The sequence below is a fragment of the Pantherophis guttatus genome, chromosome 7 (genome assembly GCF_059756535.1).
Source record: "Pantherophis guttatus breed Tessera chromosome 7, ASM5975653v1, whole genome shotgun sequence".
NCBI lineage: Eukaryota > Metazoa > Chordata > Lepidosauria > Squamata > Colubridae > Pantherophis > Pantherophis guttatus.
In genome coordinates this window covers 22,105,931-22,130,498 of record NC_142069.1, presented here as the reverse complement: position 1 = coordinate 22,130,498, position 24,568 = coordinate 22,105,931, and the positions used below count along the sequence as shown (strand labels likewise).

The 24,568-nt window shown below is 39.7% G+C and overlaps 1 protein-coding gene across 1 annotated transcript in view; it reads left to right on the top strand.

Moving 5' to 3' along the window:
• Window positions 1-24,568, top strand: part of LOC117655647 (uncharacterized) — a 47,465-nt gene that overhangs the window by 9,106 nt on the left and 13,791 nt on the right. Inside the window, exons 5-14 of the mRNA XM_060694515.2 lie at window positions 273-384; window positions 6,669-6,775; window positions 8,012-8,138; window positions 11,796-11,916; window positions 13,691-13,776; window positions 14,262-14,392; window positions 15,309-15,368; window positions 19,644-19,710; window positions 22,976-23,070; window positions 23,945-24,073. Coding sequence (XP_060550498.2) covers window positions 273-384; window positions 6,669-6,775; window positions 8,012-8,138; window positions 11,796-11,916; window positions 13,691-13,776; window positions 14,262-14,392; window positions 15,309-15,368; window positions 19,644-19,710; window positions 22,976-23,070; window positions 23,945-24,073 — 1,035 coding nt within the window. The remainder of the gene's footprint in view (window positions 1-272; window positions 385-6,668; window positions 6,776-8,011; window positions 8,139-11,795; window positions 11,917-13,690; window positions 13,777-14,261; window positions 14,393-15,308; window positions 15,369-19,643; window positions 19,711-22,975; window positions 23,071-23,944; window positions 24,074-24,568) is intronic.

Below are 24,568 nucleotides of genomic sequence, written 5' to 3'. Positions count from 1 at the left end.
TCAACTGAATTTTCAGACTGAATTGGCATACGATTGATTCACACATTGCACTAAACCATAATCTTATATTTTTCTCTTCAGAAGAATATAGGAATCTAATATTTTAGCTTAGCATTGTAGGTGAAAGCCATTATGGATTGTTCAACAAATCATGATTTTAAAAATTCCCAGCTTAACTTTATCTATGAAAACATTTCAGCCTTTCACACATATCACTTATTGTTTATTTGAAAAATATGAAATCTGAATAATTATTGATTGTTCCATGACAGGGATTGTCTGGGGGAACTACTGTGGCGGGAACCATGATTGTGGCACACAAAGCAAGAATTCCAGTATTTGTAACTGGAGGAATTGGAGGGGTCCACCGGGGAGGAGAAAAGAGTAAGACAAACATCATTTTAATTACAAATCAAACCCTTAATTCCCAAACGTTGTGTTACAAAACCATCTACCTTTTTGTTATCTCCTATTGACGGAGCCCTAATAGGGACTCGATACTTATTTGTTGTTGTGCTGTTTCAGCATATATTCTCCTCTACAGCCGACTAAGTAACTGATACAAAGTAAATACATAAAGAGAAATAAACTTCATTTGTTCAAAATATTTAACATAGTTTTCCTTTGTTCGTATTTCTGTGTAATGCATTTTTTTCACTGAGCCTTGCATATAATATTTATAAAGATTTCCAGTTATGGGTTCTCAAATAATGGATGCTAAAAAAGACTTCTGACCGAGCAGGGGGGAAAAATCCATTTCTACCTAAGAACCAAACTAAACAATGTATCAGATTTATTACATGTAAAGAGTGCAGTAAATTTATTATTAATGCATTTATTTTTCAAAAACTGCTGTTTTCGGGAATGTCAGGAATCGGCAAAGGAGATGAAGATGCAAATCTACTGTGATGGAAATTCTAATGGGAATCGGCCCCATGCTGATTAGTTTTATGACCGGGCCTGCAGTTGTACAAAATTCCTGTATCTCTGTTGATTCCATAGATGGGGAACTTCGTTTTAAGATTTTTTATTCTGTCTGAAATTGACAATCCATTTAGAATAGAAGAGAACAAGCATCTTGAGCATTTGACCATTGTTCTCAGTCCAAGAAGAGGCAGCCTGTTTTGCTGATGGACTTTTTGCTGCACTGACTTTTCAGCAACTCTTTTTAGTAGAGTAACAGAGTTAGAGGTCTTCTAGTCCAACTCCCTGGTCAAGCAGAAAACTCTATACCATTTCAGACAAATGGTTGTCCAATCTCTTCTTAAAAACCGCCAGTGTTGTAGCACCCACAACTTCTGGAAGCAAGTCATTCCACGATTAATTGTTCTAACTGTCAAGAAATTTCTCCTTAGTTCTAGGTTGGTTCTCTTCTTGATTAGTGTCCATCCATTGCTTCTTGTCCTGCCCTGTTCTGTCCCCGTCTCACACACGCACACAAACAGTCAGCCCGGAGTTAATAAAACCAGCAGTCAGGAATTCCTTTGAGATAACAGAATTGGCAGCAACCCAGTAGCTGCCTGCCAAAGACTTTACTCACAAAGGGAGGTTTTTCTCCTCCATCCGATACACCAAAATAAGTCCACAAAGCCAAAGAATTGTCAAGTTCAGTCCATAATAAATCCAAGGAGGGCATATAACGAAGTTCCAGAAACACAGTATGACTTGCTAGCTTTTCAGTTTTGTCCATCACAAGGCCTGAATGGCCACCACACCCCCTTTTATCCCCTGTGGGGTGTGGTCCAGTGACTCAGCTTAATCTCTGGCATGCCTCTTTCTCTGCTGCGCGCGCTTATCTTTCCGACGCTGTCGGGGATCCAGCCAAGACTCATCTCTGTCGCTGTCTAACTGCGGCTGCTCGGAAGTGCCTGGCTCCTGGCCTATCTCTTGGCCTTTGGAGGACACCTGAGGCATTGCCAGAGAGGAGGGTCCTGGAGAGGGAGGACTTGCCAACTCCTCTTCTTCACTTTCGAAGTCTTCTCCCTCTGATAATGCGGGCTCGGGGGTCGGAGTCACAACATGCCCTCAGGTGCTTTGGAGAACAGGTGGTCTTCTTTGTGACAGCCCCTTAAATATTGGAACTCTGCTATCATGTCATTTCCAATCCTTCTTTTCATTCTTTTCAACTCTTGTCAATAGAGTAGAAATCGTGTCAAGTCCTGCAAAGATGTCAAACTCAGGGTAAAAGAACCTCTTGATGTAAGGAAGGATCTTTATTGTTAAGAGGGTAATGTAACAGAATCTTGAAAACCTGTCAAAGCAATTCTGTCATTCAACTAGACTGAGTTGCTCCAAATCTCTTTCTCATTTTTCCTCTCTTTATTGGATTACTATGTCTCTTTGCTCCACCAGTTTCCTGATAAAAAAAAAAACCATAACGGATAGCACTTAATAATTTATTCTGTGTCCCTCCATGTCTGTCTCTTTGCCTGCTGTTTGTCTAAGAATTGCTAATTTGAGGTAATTTCCTTCTGTGTTTTTTCTCAAGCACACATGAACAAATACATGCTCCTTCAATCTTCTCCTGGTAGGATAGAATCACCTAAGTGCTAAACTATGCCTACCCAAATAGTGTATTTCTTACAGCTAAATATTCTGTTTCCCCAAAAATAAGACATCCCCTGATAATAAGCCCAATGAGGCTTTTAAGCGCATGCGCTAAAATAAGCCCCCCCCGAAAATAAGCCGTCCCCAAAAATATTTAAACGCAGACCTGGAAATCAGATAAGACGGCAAGAGGAGCTTCATCTTGCTCCCCACATCCCAAAATAAAAAAATCTCTCCAAAAATAAGGCCAAGCGCTTATCGGGGTTCAAAAGAATATAAGACAGGATCTTATTTTCAGGAAACACGGTAGTTATAAAACCTGATTCATTATTTTATGCCTTCTGCCACCAATAGCCTCCCACCAGCCAGTTTGCTCCCACAGAGAGGACCTCCTCAGGGTGCCGTCAGCCAGACAATGCCGGCTGGCGACCCCCAGGAGGGGAGCCTTCTCTGTGGTGGCACCTACCCTTTGGAACAATCTACCCCCAGAGATACGAGTGATCTCCGACCTCCGGACGTTTCATCGGGCCCTAAAAACTTTTTTTTTTCAGTTAGCCTGTCTGTCCTGATTTTATGGTTGTTTTAAAATTTGATACGGATTTTAAATTGATAAGTTTTAAATTACGGGCCAAATTTATTTAATTATTTTAAATCTATTTTTAACTTTATATATAAATGTTTTTATTTTGGCTGTTCACCGCCCAGAGTCCGAAAGGAGAAGGGCGGTATAGAAGTTTGAATAATAAATAAATAAATTATTTTCTGTTATGACCAAATTCTTTCTTTCTTTATTTTATTTTATTATTCATATTTCTATGCCGTCCACTCTCCAAGGACTCTGGGTGGCTTACATCAAAGACAGTATACTAAATAGCATATTGCCCCCAAAATCTGGGTCCTCATTTTACCCACTTCGGAAAGATGGAAGGCTGAGTCAACCTTGAGCCGGTGAGATTTGATTCGCTGATCTGCTGAACTAGCAGTCAGCTGAAGTAGCTGCAGTACTGCACTCTAACCACTGCGCCACCTTGGCCTTCTTACTGTAAGAAACACTCACAGGCATACATAGAACATTTCAGCCATCTCTACAGGTAGTCCTCAACTTACAACAGTTTGTTTAGTAACCATTCAAAGTTACAATGGCACTGAAAAAAGTGACTTATGATTGTTTTTCACAGTTATGACCTTTGCAGCATCTCCATGGTCATATGATCAAAATTCAGATGCTTGACAATTGATTCACATTTTTGACGGTTGCAGTGTCCCAGGGTCATGTGATCACCTTTTGCGAACTTCTAACAAGCAAAATCAATGAGGAAACCAGAATCACGTATGAACCAGGTTACTAACTTATCAACTAAAGCGATTCACTTAATAACTGAGGCAAGAGAGTTCGTAAAATGGGGCAAAACTCATTTAACAAATGTCTCACTTAACAACAAAAATTTGGGGCTCCAATGTGGTCATAAGTCAAGGACTACATGTATTTTTCTTTCTAGTTTGTCAGAAGAAAATAGAAATTGTCTTTGTAACAATTATTTCTTGTCAGTTCTACTCAGAGTTATTTTACACAGGAGAAGAGTTGCAAGAAAGAGAAGAGTCAAAGCAGCTTGGATTATTCTAGAATGCATTTTGTACCAGAATCAGGACTAGAAAAATAGAAATACCTTAAAACATTTGTGCAATACCATTTTAACCAAATTTTAGTTATTCTACTGCCTTCCAGGTTTGTTATACCTGGATATCTCCCAGTATATCTCCCAGAATTTTCAATTACATTATCTATACCAAAGAAGACCATATTACTTCATTTTCTAATTAGTTGAAAATATTGTCTTTCCCAAAATTGGTACGTTGCACGTTTCCAAAAGCCAATTCTTGATGTCTGGAAAAATAGCACTTTTCCAAGTCTCTCAGAAAAATTCTTTTTACAAACTTCTGTGTTTGGTGCAACTTCCAAAGCAGTCAGATTGGAAAGTTTATTGTAATTCAATATTATATTAACATATTTCAACATTTAGGCATCTGTGTCCTGTTACATCACCTTTGAGAAAAAGGTAGTGCAAGCTGATGTGACCAGAATGAGCATTAAATTTTCCTCAATAGTTTTGATATCATTTTTCTTTGAAAAGAAGAAAACATCAATTTATTAAAAAGAAAGATGTGTATCAAGAGAAATGTTGCTCTTCTTCATTTATCGATGGATGCTTTTGAATTGTTCATTGATCACTTCTGGTTGATCTGCCATCCTTCAAGAATACTCTCATGTTTTCATTTCATTCAGAGTTGTGCAGCCCTTTACTCCTCAATTTCTCCATCTCCTCTGGTATTTGTTCTTTCTCTATAATCCTGGAGACATGCATTTCTCTGCTCCTTTGTCTTTTCCTCTTTCCACTTTCTGTATCTGTTGTCATTCTGGAGCATGCATGCGTCTTCTCCTCTGTTTTCCCTTCTCTATGTTATTTGTCCTGACTTTGATCCTGGAGTCATGTAGCCCTGATTTCATCTAATTCTTGTTTTCTCCTCCTTGCCACTTCACAAGAACGTTGGTGTCATCTCTTGACCGTGACATCCCACCCACCTTTCTATGGACTATAATTAGGCTTACAGGAATTGGGCATGGCTGGTCTAGTGAAGAGAAGGATCAGGGGAGACATGATAGCAGTGTTCCAATATTTGAGGGCCTGTCACAGAGAGGAAGGGATCAAGCTATTTTCCAAGGAACCCAAAGGCCAGGCAAAGAATAATGGATGGAAACTGACCCAGGAGAGATTCAACCTAAGAAATAAGTAGAAAATTTCTGACAGTGAGAACAATCAACCAATGGAACAGCTTGCCTTTGGAAGTTGTGGGAGCTTCATCACTGGAGGCTTTCAAGAAAAGATTGGACTGCCATTTGTCAGAAATGGTGTAGGGTCTCCTGCTTGAGTGGGGGGTTGGACTAGATGACCTATAAGGTTCCTTCCAACTCTGTTAATCTGTTATCTGACCATTTTTTAAATCCCAATGCTGGACAATCCTATCACCATCTAAGAAGACTACATACAATAATTGCAGTGGCAAACAAACCTGAGTAATAAGTCAATATTTCCTTACCTAAATTGACGGGGTTGGGCAAAAAAGCAGTAGAAGCAGTAACTTTCTGCTGGCTTCCTCATTGACTTTACTCATGGGCAACTGGCAAGAAGCATTAGAAATCATGATCTCATGCAATAGGGGTGCTGCAACAGTCACAACTTTGTGATTAAACTGGTCTAGTTATCCTGGAAATTTCAATTCCATTGGAGTAATGGATCCCAGATTTTTTTATGCATTATTTAAGCCAGCAGCTTTTAGATACCTTGATTCAAAAACTATTACAGTATAATGTACCATTTGGGTTAAGTTACGAATAGATAAACACAATCAGAATTTTAGTGATAGGTATATCAATCCCCAAAAGGCACCCTCTTATTTTGTTTTCTTTGAGTTGTTGAGCTTGACATTTTCAAGCCCAGACCATTTTACCTTCCTTTTAATAGTAACAGAGTTGGAAGGGACCTTGGAGGTCATCGAGTCCAACCCCTTGCTCACGCAGGAGACCTGTACTAGGGACTCGAACTGCCAAACTGCCGACCTTTCTGATCGACAAGCTCTGTGTCTTAGCCACTGAGCCACCATTTTCACCCTGTTTGTAGTACAAAGTATTATTTAATCCTTGAGAGGGCACATTGGCTCACAATGTGGACCATTAACTGTTTTTCAATTTTTTATTGTGTTTTTTTGGAAGTTTTCAATGTTGGCATCCCAGGCCAGTGCCTATTCAATCTTATCCTGGAGTGAGTTCTGACCAGGGGAGATGGATCATTAATAGCATAAGGCAACTTCATATGGAAGGATGAATGGATTCCTTCCATTCCCAATCATTTAGTTAGAACGAAAGAAGCTTCTTGGATGAGAAGCGAAATGTTTTCAAGTAAAAAAAAAAAGTTAAATTGCCTTTTGTAAAAGTATCTTTGGGGCAATGTCATATGTTATTTCATTATAGGATTTTAATATTTTTCTCCTGAGAAGCATGAAAGAAGTTGGGTAATATGTGAGAGGTTCCTCCAGAATTTGTACTGATATTTTATCTTTTTCAGCTTTGGATGTGAGTGCTGATCTGACTGAGTTAAGTCGTACTCCAGTTGCTGTAATTTCTGCAGGTGTTAAGTCTATACTTGATATTGGCAGAACACTGGAGTATCTGGTAAGCTATAAAATTATAAAATTTCTACATACTCATTGGCTCAATGTCTCAAAATGTCAGGCCTTGGTATGCTAAGAAGTGGGATCTTTGCCCGTTTGAAGGAGAGATGGAAGGGATCTGTGGGTAATTGGAGTTTAGATATATTTTAAAATGCATAAAATGCTGGGAATGCTGGACGGTACTTTTTCTGTGGCAACTTCTGATTGTGGAATCCTCTTGTTTAGTTTTAGAAGATTGTCAAACATTTTTGCTGAATGATCTTAAGCAATTTACAAGTCTGTGTTTTTAAATTAGATGTTTCCCTATTTTATTTGTTTAATTTGATATTTTATTGATCTTCATTGGTAATACTTTGGCTTTAAAGGGGACAAATAAATACTGTTACTAAAATAATGTATTAAAGGATCAAAATAAAATCAATATCCCTGTATTTCCTAGCAACTAGAGATGCAATTAAAATTGTTTGCATGCAGCTGGTTTACGAAATGATTTGGTTACGGGAACTGTTCCAGAATGCAGTGTTTAGGCCACTGGCATATTAATCCCACCATTGCAGGATACGTATTAATTCTGAAGTTTTTGAATTGGTTGCCAAGACACGTCTGGCCTAACTGAAAATGCTTGCTATTACTTGCAAGGCCTTTCACTGTATAGTTCCAAGATATATCAGGCATCTGGATCAGGGGTGGGTTTCAAAAAGTTTTACTACCGGTTCTGTGGGTGTGGCTTGGTGGGTGTGGCTTGGTGGGCATGGGGAAGGATACTGTAAAATCTCCATTCCCTCCCCAATCCAGGGGAAGGTTACTGCAAAATCCCCATTTCCTCCCAATCAGCTGGGACTCGGGGGTCAGAGAATAGATGGGGATGGGGCCAGTCAGAATTTTTACTACCGGTTCTCCGAACTACTCAAAATTTCCGCTACCGGTTTTCCAGAACTGGTCAGAACCTGCTGAAACCCACCTCTGATCTGGATCTATGGAATCCCAGGGAGTAGGTGAGATATGTTCTATGTCTCATGTAATTGAACTAAATAATAAATACAATACACTGCAGTTCAATCACATTGTAATTTCTAGCCCACAATAAACAATGTTGTGCACATAATAGAAGTAATCCTCCCAAAGTTAAGAGATTGTTATCCAATTTTTAAAAGAAGAAACCTCCACTGGGTCTGAGCTTTTCCTTCTACATGGCATTTTGTCTTTTCAATCCATCTTTCTTGTCTTACCTCTGTAGGAAACTCAAGGAGTCTGTGTGGCTACCTTTGGAAAATCAAGAGAATTCCCAGCCTTCTTCTCTCACCGAAGTGGCTTCCAGGCACCATATCGGGTGCAGGATGAGAAAGCTGCTGCTCAACTGATTGGTGAGCTGTTAGTAAGAATAAGATGCATCTTGGATGAGTGGAATCTTCAGCTGAGAAGTTTCTCTGTCAATTTCTCTGTCAAAAACCGCCAAGCTTTACATGCCTGGTGGAAGTCAAAAGCTCACTGACGTCAAGAAGGTTTTCTTCTACATTAGTACATGTAGCATCAAGCTAAAGACATGCCAAAATTCCCCTTTCTATCTTCAGCAGTTTTCTCTCTCTTTCTCCTTGACGTCTTCTGCTCTATCCTTCTACAGGCTTCAAATCCTATACCCACAACTGCCATTTTTCAGCAATTCCCGAGGCCCAATTTGTACATGCCACAAAATTAAGTGCTAAAGATTTTTCTGAACTATACCACACTATTGCAGTGGAAGTTGACATGTTGACTGCTGTCCCTGTCCCCCCCCAACCAAAACCCATCCAATGCCCACCACCAAAAACCCACTGAAGATGGGTCCAGTTGACTTCTTGTTTTACTGATTTTCAATATGCATTTTGTTTCTGATGCAGGTATTGAAGCATACAAATTCCTATATGAAATCTTAAGTACTATAGAACATGTAGAGCATGTTGATTCTACTGAACTGCAGCCTTTGAACACTCAGTTACTGCATGTGTTGTCTTTCTACAGACATCAAGGTCTCTTGCATCTACTGCTTTTATCTTTGCAGTTCTCTAACCCAGGGGTCACCAACCTTTTGGACCTCAGGGACCACTAAATTCATAATTTTAAATCTTGTGGACCATTAATATGATCTGCCTAACAACCGGCTGGGTGGGCGTGGCTAGGTGGTCATGTGACTGGTTGGGTATGGCCAACTCAATGTCACTCATGTCAAGGGATGCCTTGCCAACCTCTAATTGTCCCTTCCCTCCCAGTGACTCCTCGCCTGCCCGCCTGGGCTCATTAGGGCCCCAACAGGAAGCAGTTGTTGGAGCTAAGCAGCTGCCAGGAGAAAGAGTTGGCAAAACAGCTGGCTTAGTTCAAATTGGATCTGGCTGAGAAGGGGGCTCAGCAGAAGCACCTCACTGGGGACTACGAGCATAGTCTTTCCAAGCAGAGGGAAGACCGGCCAGGTACTGCCAGGCTGCCAGGTACCAAGAGGCTGAAGCAGACCCCGAGTAGGAATTTCTGCTCCCCTTCGACCCACACAAAAAGACCCCGAGGGGGGAGACTCTCTGCAGCAACACAAATGTTCATTGCATGTATCCAGCCCAGGGGCCATAGTTTGAGGATCCCTAATTTAGTGCAATATAAAAAAATGCAAATCATTTTTCTGAGGACCACCAAAATTTTCTCTCAGACCATCAGTGGTCCACGGACCACCAGTTGGTGACCGCTGCTCTAACCCATTGTTAGAATGCCATTATATATTCCAATTTTATGTATTTTACAAGATCCCCATATTTATTCACTACTCCTTGTCCCAGTCAGGGCTTCTCTTTTCATTTTATTTATATTCCACCCTTCTGGTCTGGCAAAGCGGTTAATAAAGTTTAAGACAAACAGAATATTAAAAAAATAACAATACAGATTCAATTAACAAATACAATTAAAAAGATGACAAAATAAATAAGTTCAGATCTATGAGTTGGGAGGGAGTTCAGTTTTGAAGAGAATGTATTCCTTAGCACAAGAGAAATGCAGAAGAGTATTCCTTTCATGTTCCACAAAGAAGAGCCTATGACATCTTCGTTCTTTAAAAGGTCTCTCCTGGTACTCTTCACATCTGTCAGGTTTATCATGGGATAGACAATCTCTTACAGAGGGTTCTTCCCTTCTTCTGAACTCAGACACTGCTTGATTTAGTAGAAAACTAGCATGAAATTTGCTAATCCCATGGGTCATCCCCATCCTACCTCAACCTGCTGTAACTACTTGTCTTTTCCCCAAAGTAGAGAGACACAAATACATGCTGGAGATTTCCCTTTGTCCCAAAATTAAAAATTATTGATACATCTAAGGAACTTAAAGCTATCTCATTCGTTTGCCTGGAAGGTAGGAGGTGAGATGAAGGCAATTTAATAGGTGCATGACAGAAAAAACACACTGGTAAGACATATTTATGTCTTGGTTAGGTACAAGTTTGGGGGAAAATAATAGTCAGACCCTGAGTAGTTTAGAACTTTAAAATATAACACAAGAACTTTAAATAATTCCTGGTAATTAGTTTGTAGTCATTGCAGATTTTTCAGTACAGAATCCTATGATCCACTTTATCTTACACTGGTAAACACCACATTTTGTACCAACTGTATTTTCTGCAATATTTGTTTTGCACTCTTTAGTCTCTGCTGAGACTTTTTGTTCACTATTGATCTACTGCCGCATCCAACCATCACCAATATATCAGTTATGAAGATAGGCTTTATATCACTATGACTTAGTGACACTATAAAGTGTTGTAATCAGTAGTGAGAAACAATGCAGCACGACGGAGGCAGAATGGGGAGACCTATGTTGTCTTCACCTTCAGCCCCAGTTCATCCTTCCTTCCTTCCTTCCTTCCTTCCTTCCTTCCTTCCTACCTACCTACCTACCTACCTACCTACCTACCTCTATCTATCTATCTATCTATCTATCTATCTATCTATCTATCTATCTATCTATCTATCTCAAACTTTTGTTCGTTGAGTTATGCATGAGACACTTTTGTGCCATGTATGTTTGTTTGCTTTTTTGTTTATTCATTCATTTTGTAGGGTTACCCATCTCAACAAATAATTCTGAATGGCTTCATATATTGTACATGGAACATTAACCATTGATTGAATTAACTTCATTTAATTGTTTAATAGCCGAGGTGGCACAATGGTTAGAATGCAATATTTCTGCTGACTGCCTGCAATTGATTTATGTTGATTGATTATTTGGTATCCTATGACTATCACTAAGTGTTGTATCTTAATATTGTATGATGAATGTATTTTTATGATGACTATGATCATGATTTATCACTTACAGCTTTTATATACACTGAGAGCTTATGCACCGAAGACAAATTCCTTGTGTGTCCAATCACACTTGGCCAATAAAGAATTCTATTCTATATAAATTGGAATAATAATAAAATAAATAACAAATTCTATGAAGCCTATTTTCTTATCCCAGTAATTTTGCTTGCTGTGACTCAAGAATAGAGTTTGGGAGAATAGAGTGGGTATCGTAAGTTACGGTTAGGGGCTAGGCTGGATTAGGGTTGAAACTAAACTACAATACTACTATGAAGAGAGAGGAAGCACAGTACAGTGTACGTATGGAGATTGAGAGTGAAGCAGCTGACTCTTGAACATCATACTTTGAACTATATTAATATTTGTAGAACTTCCCTTCTTAGAGCACATCATAGCTATCTCTCCCGCCATTTTTAGCCTCGGTGGCGCAGTGGTTAGAGTGCAGTACTGCAGGCTACTTCTGCTGACTGCCGGCTGCTTGCAATTTGGCAGTTCGAATCTCACCAGGTTCAAGGTTGACTCAGCCTTCCATTCTTTTGAGGTTGATAAAATGAGGACCCAGATTGTTGGGGGCAATATGCTGATTCTGTAAACTGCTTAGAGAGGGTTGTAAAAGCATTGTAAAATGGTATATAAGTCTAAGTGCTATTTGCTAACAAAGGTAGGGCCATGGTCCAACAATGAAACTTTTTTTCTCAGCCAGGTCATTAACTTTGAAGCTGGGCAGTGGAGTCCTGATTGCAGTTCCCTGTCCTCCACATGAAGCTGCTTCTGGGCAGTTTATTGAAGAAGCAATCCAGCAAGCTTTGGATGAGGCTCGGTAAGGCTATTTTTTAATACATCATCAATTCACATAATAGTTTAACAGCACTGTAATAGGTGTGCAAAATCTCCTGTTCAAATCTATTCAAGCATAATACTGCTTTATAAAGCCTTAGTAAGGCCACACCTGGAATACTGTATCCAGTTTTGGTCACCATATTACAAAAAAGATGTTGAGATTTTGGAAAAAGTGCAAAGAAGAGCAACTAAGATGATTAAAGGCCTGGAGACTAAAACGTATGAAGAACGGTTGCAGGATTTGGGTTTGGTTAGTCTAGAGAAAAGAAGGACTAGGGCGGACATGATAGCAATATTCCAGTATTTAGAGAGACTGCCACAAACAAGTTTACACTTGTATCTGTTATCAAAATAAATAAAATAAAAATAAATAAACAAAGAAGAGGGGCTCAATTTATTTTCCAAAGCATCAGAGGGCAGGACAATAAACAATGGATGGAAACTAATCAAGGAGAGAAACAACTTAAAGTTTCTTTAAGGAGAAACTTCCTAACAGTGAGGACAATTAACCAGTAGAACAACTTGCCTTCAGAAGGGTTGACTGCTTCATCCCTGGAGATTTTAAAGAAGAGATTGGACAAGCACTTGTCTGAAATGGTATAAGGTCTTCTGTTTCAGTAGGGGGCTGGAGTAGGACCTCCAAGGTCCCTTCAGCTCTATTCTGATTGAAACTCATTTTGCACTATTCTGGTTGGTTGATAAGCTCATGAGATGCCTTTACATTGTATCTGTCATCATTTTTTCTCGACCCAATCTCCCAAGTGTAACATGGACTTGATCATTCTGATATTTCAAGTTAAGTATATACTGTAGTGGTTTTGTATAGGTATGGTTTTGATACTGAGTATTCAGCATCATAGCAATGTAAATTCTAGGAATATTAAATTTTAACTAAACACCAAATCTGTACAATGGAGGATTATGATTCAAAAAAGGGTCCAAAAAAAGGAAGGGGGTTGGATTGCAACATTGTGTCATCTATCCTACAAATTCAATACCCCCACCCTACCCCCATGGACACCACTGCCTCCAAGGAAGATTGTTTTTGGGTGTTTACCTTTGTACACACCTAGGAATATTTTCCAACGTCTGCAACAGAAGGCAAAGTTAACTTGTCCCAGCTTCTGCCAACCTAGCAGTTCGAAAGCATGTAAAATGCAAGTAGAAAAATAGGGACCATTTTGGTGGGAAGGTAACAGCGTTCCATGCACTTTCAGCATTTAGTCATGCCGGCCACATGACCATGGAGATGTCTTCGGACAGCGCTGGCTCTTCGGCTTTGAAACAAAGATGAGCACTGCCCCCTAGAGTCGGGAACGACTAGCACATATGTGCGAGGGGAACCTTTACCTTTACCTTAAAGCTGATAGATGGCTAAATCTTTTTCCCTGGGACATTTTTGCACAATTCAAAACTTGCCATGATTCAAAGGAAGAGACACTTGCGTTGTTTTCATTCATTGAACATTTCAGCTTCAGGGACAGGACGAACTAGGGAAATAATGCTGGGAGATCCCAGTTCAGGTTGCTTTCCCCAATATTCACCTTTTTCACAGTTTGAGCAGATGCAATCACAGATCCCCTACTGTGTTTCTCGTCAAAAATGTATCATCCTTGGGGAAGCTTTCTTCAAGGTTCCTCCCAATCAGAAGCGTTTTGATAAGGGGTTTTTCTTTTCTTTTTGCAAAAATTGCTGATTCTGTAAATGGATTAGCTGTCAATCATGCAAGGCTATGCTTGTTGTTCCACTTACAGGGGGGAAAGGATCACAGGAAAGGAGCTTACACCCTTTTTGCTGCAGAGGGTGAATGAGTTATCTGGTGGAGAGTCACTGAAGTCCAGTATCCTTTCCTATTTTATTTTATTTATTTGTCAATCATGTATAAGATAACAGATATAAGTATAAACATGATTATGAATACAGGAAATGATATGAATAAATGGGGACAGTAGGATAGGGACGGTAGGCACATTGGTGCACTTATGCACGCCTCTTACAGACCTCTTAGGAATGGGGTGAAGTCAACAGTCTAAAGTTAAAGTTGTGGGGGTTTGGGAAAGTAACCACAGAGTCAGGTAGTGCATTCCAGACATTGACCAGTCTGTTACTGAAGTCGTATTTTCTGCAATAGAGTTTGTATCTATTGTGTACTTGTGTATTGTTGTGGTGAAACATTCCTTCTAATTTTATCCCTGTAACAATTACCCAGTGAGGTAGGATTCAATACCTCAATGTTCCACGTTTGGCATCCTAACTACCATACCTTGCTGACTGTACCAATTCTTGGGTTGTTACATTTTTCTTTCCTTTATCAATTGGTATCAGATATTGCATTGATCAAGAATAATGCCATAGTGGGCAGTCGCATTGCTGTAGCCCTGAACAGGCTCCAAAGAGGTCAGGGCGGGAGAGGCAGCTTGTCTCAAAATGAAAACACACCTGGTGTGCCAAGACCAGTGAGTACTTATCCCTGTTTTTCAAGAGTTTTGGTGCGTGAATGATTGGCTGAGCTGGACCATTCTAATTGTTACCACAAGAGATAGTGTCTGAATTATTTAGGTCAGGGGTATCAAACTCAATTTCATTGAGGGCCACATCAGGGCTGTGGTTGGCCTCGAGGGGTGGGGGGCGGGGCTGACTGGAGGGGTGTGGCCAACTGGGTGGGTGTTGTCAGCTTGACGCCACTCCCCAAACTGCTGGCATGTTTCCTCTTCGCATTGGGTAGACCGGGCCAAAGCCACGCTGGCCCAATGTTTCCTCTTTGCATTGGGTAGACCAGGCTGAAGTGATGTGGGACGGTCCCAGTGGTGAAATGTAAAATTTGTTGTTACCAGTTCTGTGGGCGTGGCTTGGTGGGCGTGACTTGTTGGTGGGGTCATGTGACTGGGTGGGCATGGGCAACTTTTTTTTTACTTTTTAAAAACATTTTTACTACCTATTCACTGGATCCAGTAGTTTTTATCACTACCGATTCACCCGAACCGGAGAGAAATGGTAGTATTTCACCCCTGGATGGCCCCTTACATTTTCCAGGACAGCCACATCGTGAGCCGGATGCTGCCCATGGGCCTTGTGTTTGACACCCCTGATTTAGGTCAATGTTCACTGAGTAGATGTAGATGACAATGGATATTTCTACTGTCAACCAGCACTATTCACTGGATTATAGGCCATAGAAAAGCATAAGATCTGATAGGAAAACAATTTTAGGTAATGGGAGGCCCTGAGCAGCTAGTTGCTCTGCATTCTTGGAGCAATTTATCTGCTTATTTGAATGTTCAACTTATACTTTAAAGTGGAAAAACTGTAAAAGTCAAATCAAAGTCCAACTGGATGTTTAATAACATTTTCGCATTTCTGTTTCCTTTTCAGGTAGTCGTTGGTGGCATCAACATTGACATCATAGCCAAGGCAAAAGCTGCAACAATAAAAGTAAATTGCATTTAATAATATTCAGATTTAACATTTGGTCTGTGACTTCAGAACTTGCTAGCTTCTTTTCTGAATAAGAGGTATGCAGGCTGGACTCAAGCAATAATAGACTGTAGAGACCAGGTCAAATTCAAACTGCCTGTGGAATTGCAATTTTGAAATGTAGCAAAGATCGCCCACAGCCAGCTTAAGCCAAGAAAAAAAAACATTCTCTAAAGTCTTCAGTCAACACTAAATGTGCACATTGCTGACTACCCTCATTCTGATCACCAAGGCCATCTATTCTGAAAAAAAGATGTATATAGAGAGGGTTGAGCACTTCCTCCTTATATCAATCATGAAGCTGATTGCTCATATTTTCAGAGAGATTTTTTTTAAAAAAAAAAATCGCAGAACAACAAACCAGCAATACAGCACCAGAAGTCAAAAGGTTGAGACTCTCAACTTTTGATGCAAAAGCAGCCTTTTTGTTGTTAGACAAACAAAAGCAGAATGTCAGGTTCCAAGTAATGCAGAGGTGGTATTCAGCAGGTTCTGACCAGTTCTGGAGAACTGGTAGCGGAAATTTTGAGTAGTTCGGAGAACTGGTAGTAAAAATTCTGACTGGCCCCGCCCCCATCTATTCTCTGCTTCCCAAGTCCCAGCTGATCGGGGGGAAATGGGGATTTTAATTTAATTTAATTTAATTTAATTTAATTTAATTTAATTTAATTTAATTTAATTTAATTTAATTTAATTTAATTTATTGCATTTCTATGCCGCCCAATTCCCAAGGGACTCTGGGCAGTAACCTTCCCCTGCCATGCCCACCAAGCCACGCCCACAGAACTGGTAGTAAAAAAAAAATTAATCCCACCACTGTAATGATATCATCATAAACTGAACTCCGAGGCATTCCATTTTCTCAAAAGTGTTTTGACTGACGGCTCCATCCCCCTCCAGTTCCAAGCTGTGCCAAACTGAATTCATGCTAGGATGTCCAAGGATGCAAACAATCCCACCCCCCAATCAAATTCAGGCTTGACACATAAATCTCTATGCAACTCTAAATGCAGATTGCTCAGGATTTCAGCAATCAGTATCTGAGCCTGAATAACTAGGGGGCCATCACAAGATGAAACCTACCATGTTTCCCCAAAAATAAGACCCTGTCTTATATTTTTTGAACCCCGAAATAGGTGCTTGGCCTTATTTTCGGGGAGGTCTTATTATTTTGGGGCGCATGGAGCAAGGGGCTCCTCTTGCCGTCTTACCTGATTTCCAGCTCTGCGTTTAAATATTTTCAGGGTGGGCTTATTTTTGGGGGGGAGACTTATTTTAACGCATGCGCTCAAAGCCCAATTGGGCTTATTATCAGGGGATGTCTTATTTTTGGGGAAACAGAGTAGGTTGCAGCCTATTGGTCCATTTTATCTCCTGGCCACTTTTTATCCATTTGTTGTGATGATGTTTCACCACTGAGATGCAGAGAGTAATTCCTGTGACTTCTGCCATCAAAAGAAACAAGGTTGAGACACCCTGGCCTCTTATGAAGAAAAACAAATGGTAGGCCCGTCTTTTACAACAGATGGCAGCATTAAGTTAAACACCGCCGCATTGTAATGTATTAGGCAGGTTGATTGTGCTTTACAGATACTACTGGTTCAAAAATAATAGCTGTCCAGAAATCCCATCCAGTGGGAATATATTGCTAATACCATGAATCAAAAGCAGTGGAGATGTTTCATAGCAGATATTGCTTGCCTAAGCAATGGCTTGAATAGAGATGTTTGCTTTGTTCTGTGCCTAGATGGAACATTTGGTGCCAGGTGATATAAAGACAACTTTGGGAAAAACCAACCTTTGTTGCATTTCCAACTGTCAGTGATTTATCTGACAGATGGCTCAACAGAAGAATAAAAGAAGGTGCAGTTAATGAGATTTCATTAACATGAACTAAGAAAAACCTTCCTAATGCTTAGAGACAGAAAGAAAATATACACTATGATAAATACTGTACATCCAGATGGAATGTTTTATTATACAGGTAGTACAACAGTTCATTTAGTAACCATTTGAAGTTACAATGGCTCTGAAAAACATGACAATGATTTTTCACACTTATGACCATTGCAGCATCCCCATGGTCATCTGATCAAAATTTAGACACTTGGCAACTGACTCATATTTATGATGGTTGCAATGTCCCAGAGGCATGCGAACCTGTTTTGTGACCTTCTGACAAGCAAAATCAATGGGGAAGCCAGATTCACTTAAGAACCGTGTTCCTAATGTAACATCTGCAGTGATTGATCTGCAAGAAAGGTTGTAAAATGGGGCAAAATTCACTTAACAAATGTCTCACTTAGCAATACAAATTTTGGGTTTAATTGTCATAACCCGTGGACAACCTGTAGTTTAGAAGACTTGCAAGGGCCAACGCAGGTAAATGAATCAATGTAATAAAAAAACAGCTGTAGGAATTCCTGATATCAGTCCAGGAGACAGACACATATTGTGATAGGACCAAAAAGTGACATTCCTACATTAGATGTCTTAATTGAAATGTATTGGACTATAGAAATAATTTGAAATCCACTTGCTGCTTCGCTTTCATTTGTGGCACTGATTTTTTTTTTAAATTCCTTTATTTATTTTAAAATTGGGTTTATCTAACATGGTAAAAAGCAGTATTGCTTGTTTCATTTTAGCTTATTATACACTACATTTTTAAAAGAGTTTTGATTGGGCTTTTTAAAAACTCTGCTAAACAACTAATTCCCACAACACTGTCAAACTATTTACTAAGACTGTATTAATATTATTCTTCTCATCCTTCCTATTACCTATCTCCTCCCACTTATGACTATAACTATGTTGCTTGTATCTTTATTATTTATATTGTTTTATTTGTTTCCTAGTATGATTTGATTGCTTATTAGTAAGCTAGGACTATCACTAAGTTGCTGAGCACATTGTAAGCCGCCCTGAGTCTCCGGAGAAGGGCGGCATATAAATCAAATTAAAAAAATAAAAATTAAAAATTATTTTTTTTTAAAAAAAAGTGTTGTATCTTATGATTCTTGATGGATGTTTTTTTTTTTATGTACACTGAGAGCATATGCACGAAAAACAAATTCCTTGTGTATCCAATAACACTTGGCCAATAAAGAATTCTATCTATCTTCTATCAAAATTAATTCAGATGAACACTGCCCCCTAGAGTCGGGAACGACTAGCACATATGTGCGAGGGGAACCTTTACCTTTACCTTTAACAAATACCAAGGCTTGTTTGTTACCTTTACATAAAATTTTGTCTTCTGGCTCTGCTGCATTGCTTGCCAATTGTTATATAGATATCCTAGTCGAGCCTGTTCACAAAGCTCACCTTCCCCATTGCTTAAACCAGTTCCAAATGAGCACTGATGAATTAGTTAAGTAGATACAGATGGAGCCAAAGTATCTCCAACAATGTTTTCCTTCATTTAACAATGATCATTGATCACAGTATTTACTAGCTCTTATACTTTTGATTGCATATAGAAGTGAAATATCCAGTTAGAAATGGCTAATAATAAGTAGTGTGTGTTGGATGCCACTAATATGATTCTATAATCTGAGATAATACAAAGAAATTAACATCACATCTATATTGGTATGAGTTAAGTTTCTATTGGATTCAATGGGGTATACAGGTAGTCCTTGTCATACGACCACAATTGAGCCCCAAATGTCTTGTGGCTAAGCAAGACATTTGTTAAGTGAGTTTTACCTCATTTTATGACTTTTTCTGCCACAGTTGTTAAATGAATCATTGCAATTCTTAACTTAGTATCATGGTGGTTAAGTGAATTGGGCTTCCCCGTTGACTTTGCTTGTCAGAAGGTCACAAAAAGTGATCACATGACCCCGGGGCACTGCAACCGTCATAAATATGAGTCAGTTGTAAAGCGTCTGAAGTTTGATCACAAAATGAAACAAAATGTTAAAAAGTTACGATATTTATGTAGCTACTTACCAAGCACATCTAAATTATATTAAAGTAACCAAAATATCTTTACAATCCCCAAGGCCTGTCACAACTTTTGAGCACCCCTCATGTTTGGAAATTGAAAGTTGAAAAATTTGACACACCCTAATTGGGGATGCTGTAATGGTCGTGTGAAAAACTGTCATAAATCACTTTTTTCAGTGCTAAATGAACGGTTGTATGTCGAGGATAAAGGATTGTAATCCACCCAATCAAGATCCCAGTTTCTGATTTACTTTATTGATTTATCTTCTGTACTTTCAGAACGGGGGGCAGACAAATCCATCTACAGTGAGACAATCTTTTGGCGGTGTTGGCAAAAATCTAGCAGGTAATTCATTCCAATTGTTTCCACAGTGGGTATATACAATTTCTAGCGTAGTTCCCTCTGACCAATCCAGATCTGTTGGACTACCTCTCTCATCCCTCTGTTAGCACGGCATCAGATTAGGGCAGGGGTCAGCAACCTTAAACACTCAAAGAGCCACAAAGGTCCTAACCGGAAGCCCCCGTTCAATTCTGGAGCCAATCAGAAGTCCAGTTCCCCCATCATAGTCTCCTCCTAGCACCCTTTTTCCTCTGCTGACCGGAAGTCTGGTTCCCCCACCATAGAGTCTCCTCCTAACATGGCGTCCTGTTTCCTCTGCTGACCGGAAGTCCAGTTCCGCCACCATAGAGTCTCCTCCTAGCGCGGGATCCTTTTTCCTCTACCTATCCTAACCAAAAGCCCTATCAATTGTGGAGCCAACCAGCAACGAGGAGCCAAAGCAGAGGGATGAAAGAGCCACATGCGGCTCCAGAGCCATGGGTTGCTGACCCCTGGACTAGGGAAAGCAGTTTCATTGTATAATTCACTTTAAAGCTTGCCATTATAAAAATACAGATCATATTCAGTTTGTTTCATCTTCATGATATATACAGTTAGTATAATGGTGTACCCCCAACCTGCAAGTATCCAGGGCACTGGGTATGGTTGGAAGAAAAATAGCAATAGCAATAGCAATAGCACTTAGACTTATATACCACTTCACAGTGCTTTACAGCCCTCTCTAAGCGGTTTACAGAGTCAGCATATTGCTCCCAACAATCTGGGTCCTCATTTTACCAACCCTGAGAAGGATGGAAGGCTGAGTCAACTGGTGAGATTCGAACTGCAAAATTGCAGTCAGCTGGCAGGTGTTTTTTTTTCTTTTCTTTAATTTTTATGCCGCCCTTCTCCAGAGACTCAGGGCGGCTTACAATGCGTTAAGCAATAGCCTTCATACTTTTGTATATTTATACAAAGTCAGCTTATTGCCCCCACAATCTGAGTCCTCATTTCACCTACCTTTGAAAGGATGGAAGGCTGAGTCAACCTTGAGCCTGGTGAGATTTGAACTTGCAGTAATTGCAAGCAGCAGATGTTAATCTGTTAATAACAGTGCTTTAGTCCACTGTACTACAGGCTCTGTTTTAAAAATATGGAACGCTTCACGAATTTGCGTGTCATCCTGCAGTCATGCAGTCAGCAGAAGTAGCCTGCAGTACTGCACATTAACCACTGCACCACCGTGGCTCAAAATGATGGGAGAGATAGCTATGATGTGCTCTAAGAATGGAAGTTCTACAAATAATAATATAATTCAAAATATGCTGTTCAAGAGTCAGCCGCTTTACTCTCAGTCTCCACACATACACTGTACTGTGCTTTCTCTCTCTTCATAGTAGCGTTGTAGTTTAGTTTCAACCCTAACCCTAGCCCCTAACCCAGGAGTGAAATCTTGCCGGTTCTATCCGGCTCAGGCGAACCGGTAGCGGCAGCTGCGGGAGGCTCCGCCCACCTGTGCAGACATCATGACGTTGCTTTTTTGCAACATTTTAAGTCTCTGCGCATGCTCAGGCTTTGTGCATGCGTGGAAGACTACGCGCATGAGCAGAACGAGCATGTGCGCGATGCACACACCTTGGCAAACCGGTAGGGAAGGTAAGTGAATTTCACTCCTGCTCTAACCGTAACTTACGATACCCATTCTATTCTCCGAAACTCTATTCTTGAGTCACAGGGAACAAAATTATTGGGATAAGAAAATAGGTTTCATAGAATTCTTTATAGAATAGAATTCTTTATTGGCCAAGTGTGATTGGACACACAAGAAATTTGTCTTCGGTGCATAAACTCTCAGTGTATATAAAAGCTGTAAGTGATAAATCACGATCATAGTCATCATAAAAATACATTCATCATACAATATTAAGATACAACATCTCGTGATAAGTCGTAGGATACTAAATAAGCAATCAACATAAATCATACAAGGAAACTAAATAAAACAATATAAATCATAAAGATACAAGCAACAAAGTTATAGTCGTAAGTAGAAAAGGAAATAGGAAATAGGAAAGATGAGAAGAAGAATAGTAATGCAGACTTACTAAATAGTTTGGCAGTGTTGTGGGAATTAGTTGGTTAGCAGAATGGGCAGTCATCTTCTCTCCCTTATTAATTCAGCTGAAAAACACGTATCATTTCCCTGTTCAAATTACTCCTGAGTGGCTTGGTTCTATTCCACTCTGATCCTCCCAAACAAACTAAACGCTAAATGGGGGAGAATTGTAATTCAAGGCTAGGCCATACGCTTTGCATCCCGGTGGTTTCAGATTCCATCTCCAGCATCTGTCCTAGCACCTTCCTTTGAAAGAACATCCTCTCCAGAGGTACAGGCACACTCAATCCTACGAACATGTAAACAATCCTTGAAAATCATAGTTCAAGGTGTGCAGTGTCGGTTTTGGTTAAATTATGTATTTTCTCCCTATTATGTCTGATGTTGTGTTATTATTTCCTTGGCTTTTTGCTGGTGTATCTGTTTTTAATCAGTCCAGAGTGACTGCTGAATTGGATAACCTTATAAATGCAGATCATCCATCCATCTATCTGTCCATCTGCTAATCTATTGTTTGGAAAAATGGTGAAGCATCCACCTAGCCTAATGGCTGAGCAGAAACCATGGGACAATGACATAATTGTCCATAATGCACAGCAACTTCCCTTAAGTATAAAGTAAAGGTAAAGGTTCCCCTTGCACATATGTGCTAGTTGTTCCTGACTCTAGGGGGCAGTGCTCATCTCCGTTTTAAAGCTGAATAGCCAGCGCTGTCCGAAGACATCTCTGTGGTCATGTGGCCGGCATGACTAAATGCCAAAAGCACACGGAATGCTGTTACCTTCCCACCAAAGGTGGTTCCTATTTTTCTACTTGCATTTTTTACATGTTTTGAACTGCTAGGTTGGCAGAAGCTGAGACAAGTAACAGGAGCTCACCCCATTACGCGGCAATAGGGATTCGAACCGCTGAACTGCCGACCTTTCGGCAGTCTTAGCCACCGAGGCCACTGTGTCCCTGCCCTTAAGTATACCATATGCTAATTTCTCTATATTACAATGGCACAAGACAAGGTGCCAATAGTTACAGCTCTTCTTCCTCCTTGATGTCAACTCACTAAATGATAGGACACAGCTGATAAAGACCAGGAAATCCCAAGAGCCTTTGACTTTGATATTCTCGTTCAAATATTCAACCAAGTTTAGCTTAATTTTACTTCTTTTTCTTTTTTAGATTGCTTAAGTCGTCTTGGGAAGATGCCCGTTTTTATCTCAGTCATGGGGAAAGATGAGCATTCAGAATCTGTTCTGCGACACTGCAGGCATATGGTAGTTTATAACATTTGACAATTGTTAACTTATGATCTTACAACATTTTAGTACAATAGATGTACTTCCAATTTTCTCTTATTTATTTGTCCAATTTATATAGCATCCCATCTTACAAAACAACTAACTCTGGGCAGTGAATAACAAAACTCCTGTAAAGCCTTTTATTTGCTTTCATTCTTCATTTCCCTTTCTTTCAATTTTATAACTTTTAATTTTTATATTTGTTTGCCCAATATTGATCAAACAGCATCTTCTTTTAAGTAACAGACTTACATGAGCAATACCATGGAAGCTGTTATATTCAATCATAGGCTGCATGGCTTAATTTTCAAATTGGACATGGTGAACGTGAAGCTTAAATATTTACCCTCTGCATGGACAGTATCTAAACTGCAAATTATGTCCATGTTTTGTTTTTAATATTTAAAAAATATTACTTTCGTTACTGTTTATTAATTTCATTGTAAACCACTTAAAATAATGGTGAGACGTGGCATGTAAAGATCAATAAATGAAATTGTTAAGTGGGATAGGTTGCGCCATAGAGAAGCAGACTTACAGAAGGTATCTCAGTGAAGTCCTAAGTGTCCAGGAAGGACGTCCATGGAGATTCTCAGTCCTCCAGGTCATGGTTGTCCCAAAGATGCTTTTTCAAAAGGCAATTGGACTTTCTTTGTTTTTTCTTTGTTTTGCTTCTCCTCCAAGAAGCTTCTTCAGAACATCACTTTTGGGATGTCCAGGAAGGAGTCTATAGGAGTACGCAGTCCTGCAACTCAACTGCTATACAGAGCTCAAAAAGTGAAGAGTAGAAAAGCAATTTCTGAGAATGAAATAAATGTTGCTGACTTTGTCTCACTTGGTTTGCTTTAAGGATATGAGAGGAGTCTTACAACTGAAAGGACGCAACACAGCAACTTACTGTGCTGTAATCACAGGCACCGGAGAACTTACCTTTGGTTTGGGAGACATGGAAATCCATCAGGAGATAACACAGCAACATGTAAGGTCTTCCTGTGGTCTTCTGATTACAGTGTCTGGTATTGATTGGATTTTTTTTATCATTGTCATTGTTTGCTTTCTTAAGGGCAGCTTTTTGATATTCATCGTAGATCCTGTCCCCATTTACATTTTATCATAGTGCAGTCATATGCTGACCATATCAGTTGTCTCCTTCAGTCACACAGTATCGTCCTCACCTGGTCCTGAGCCTCTGACTGGACAGCCTACAGTCATCACTAAGTGTAAAAGTAGTTTCTCCTTCCCCTTCATTCCCTTAGTCTGTTATTATCCTATTACTGCGTCATCACTTTCATGGATATCATATATTTTGGATGTTTTACTAAACTGAAGTACAATCTGTCTTGCAGTTCATAGAGTGAAGCTTCTATTTCTAGTATTTTGCAGCCAGGAGCTTTCAATGACCACAGAGAACGTGATTGACGATGACATAACAGCTATGAAATAAGCAGAAGCCATTTTTTCAGTTTGTTGCATT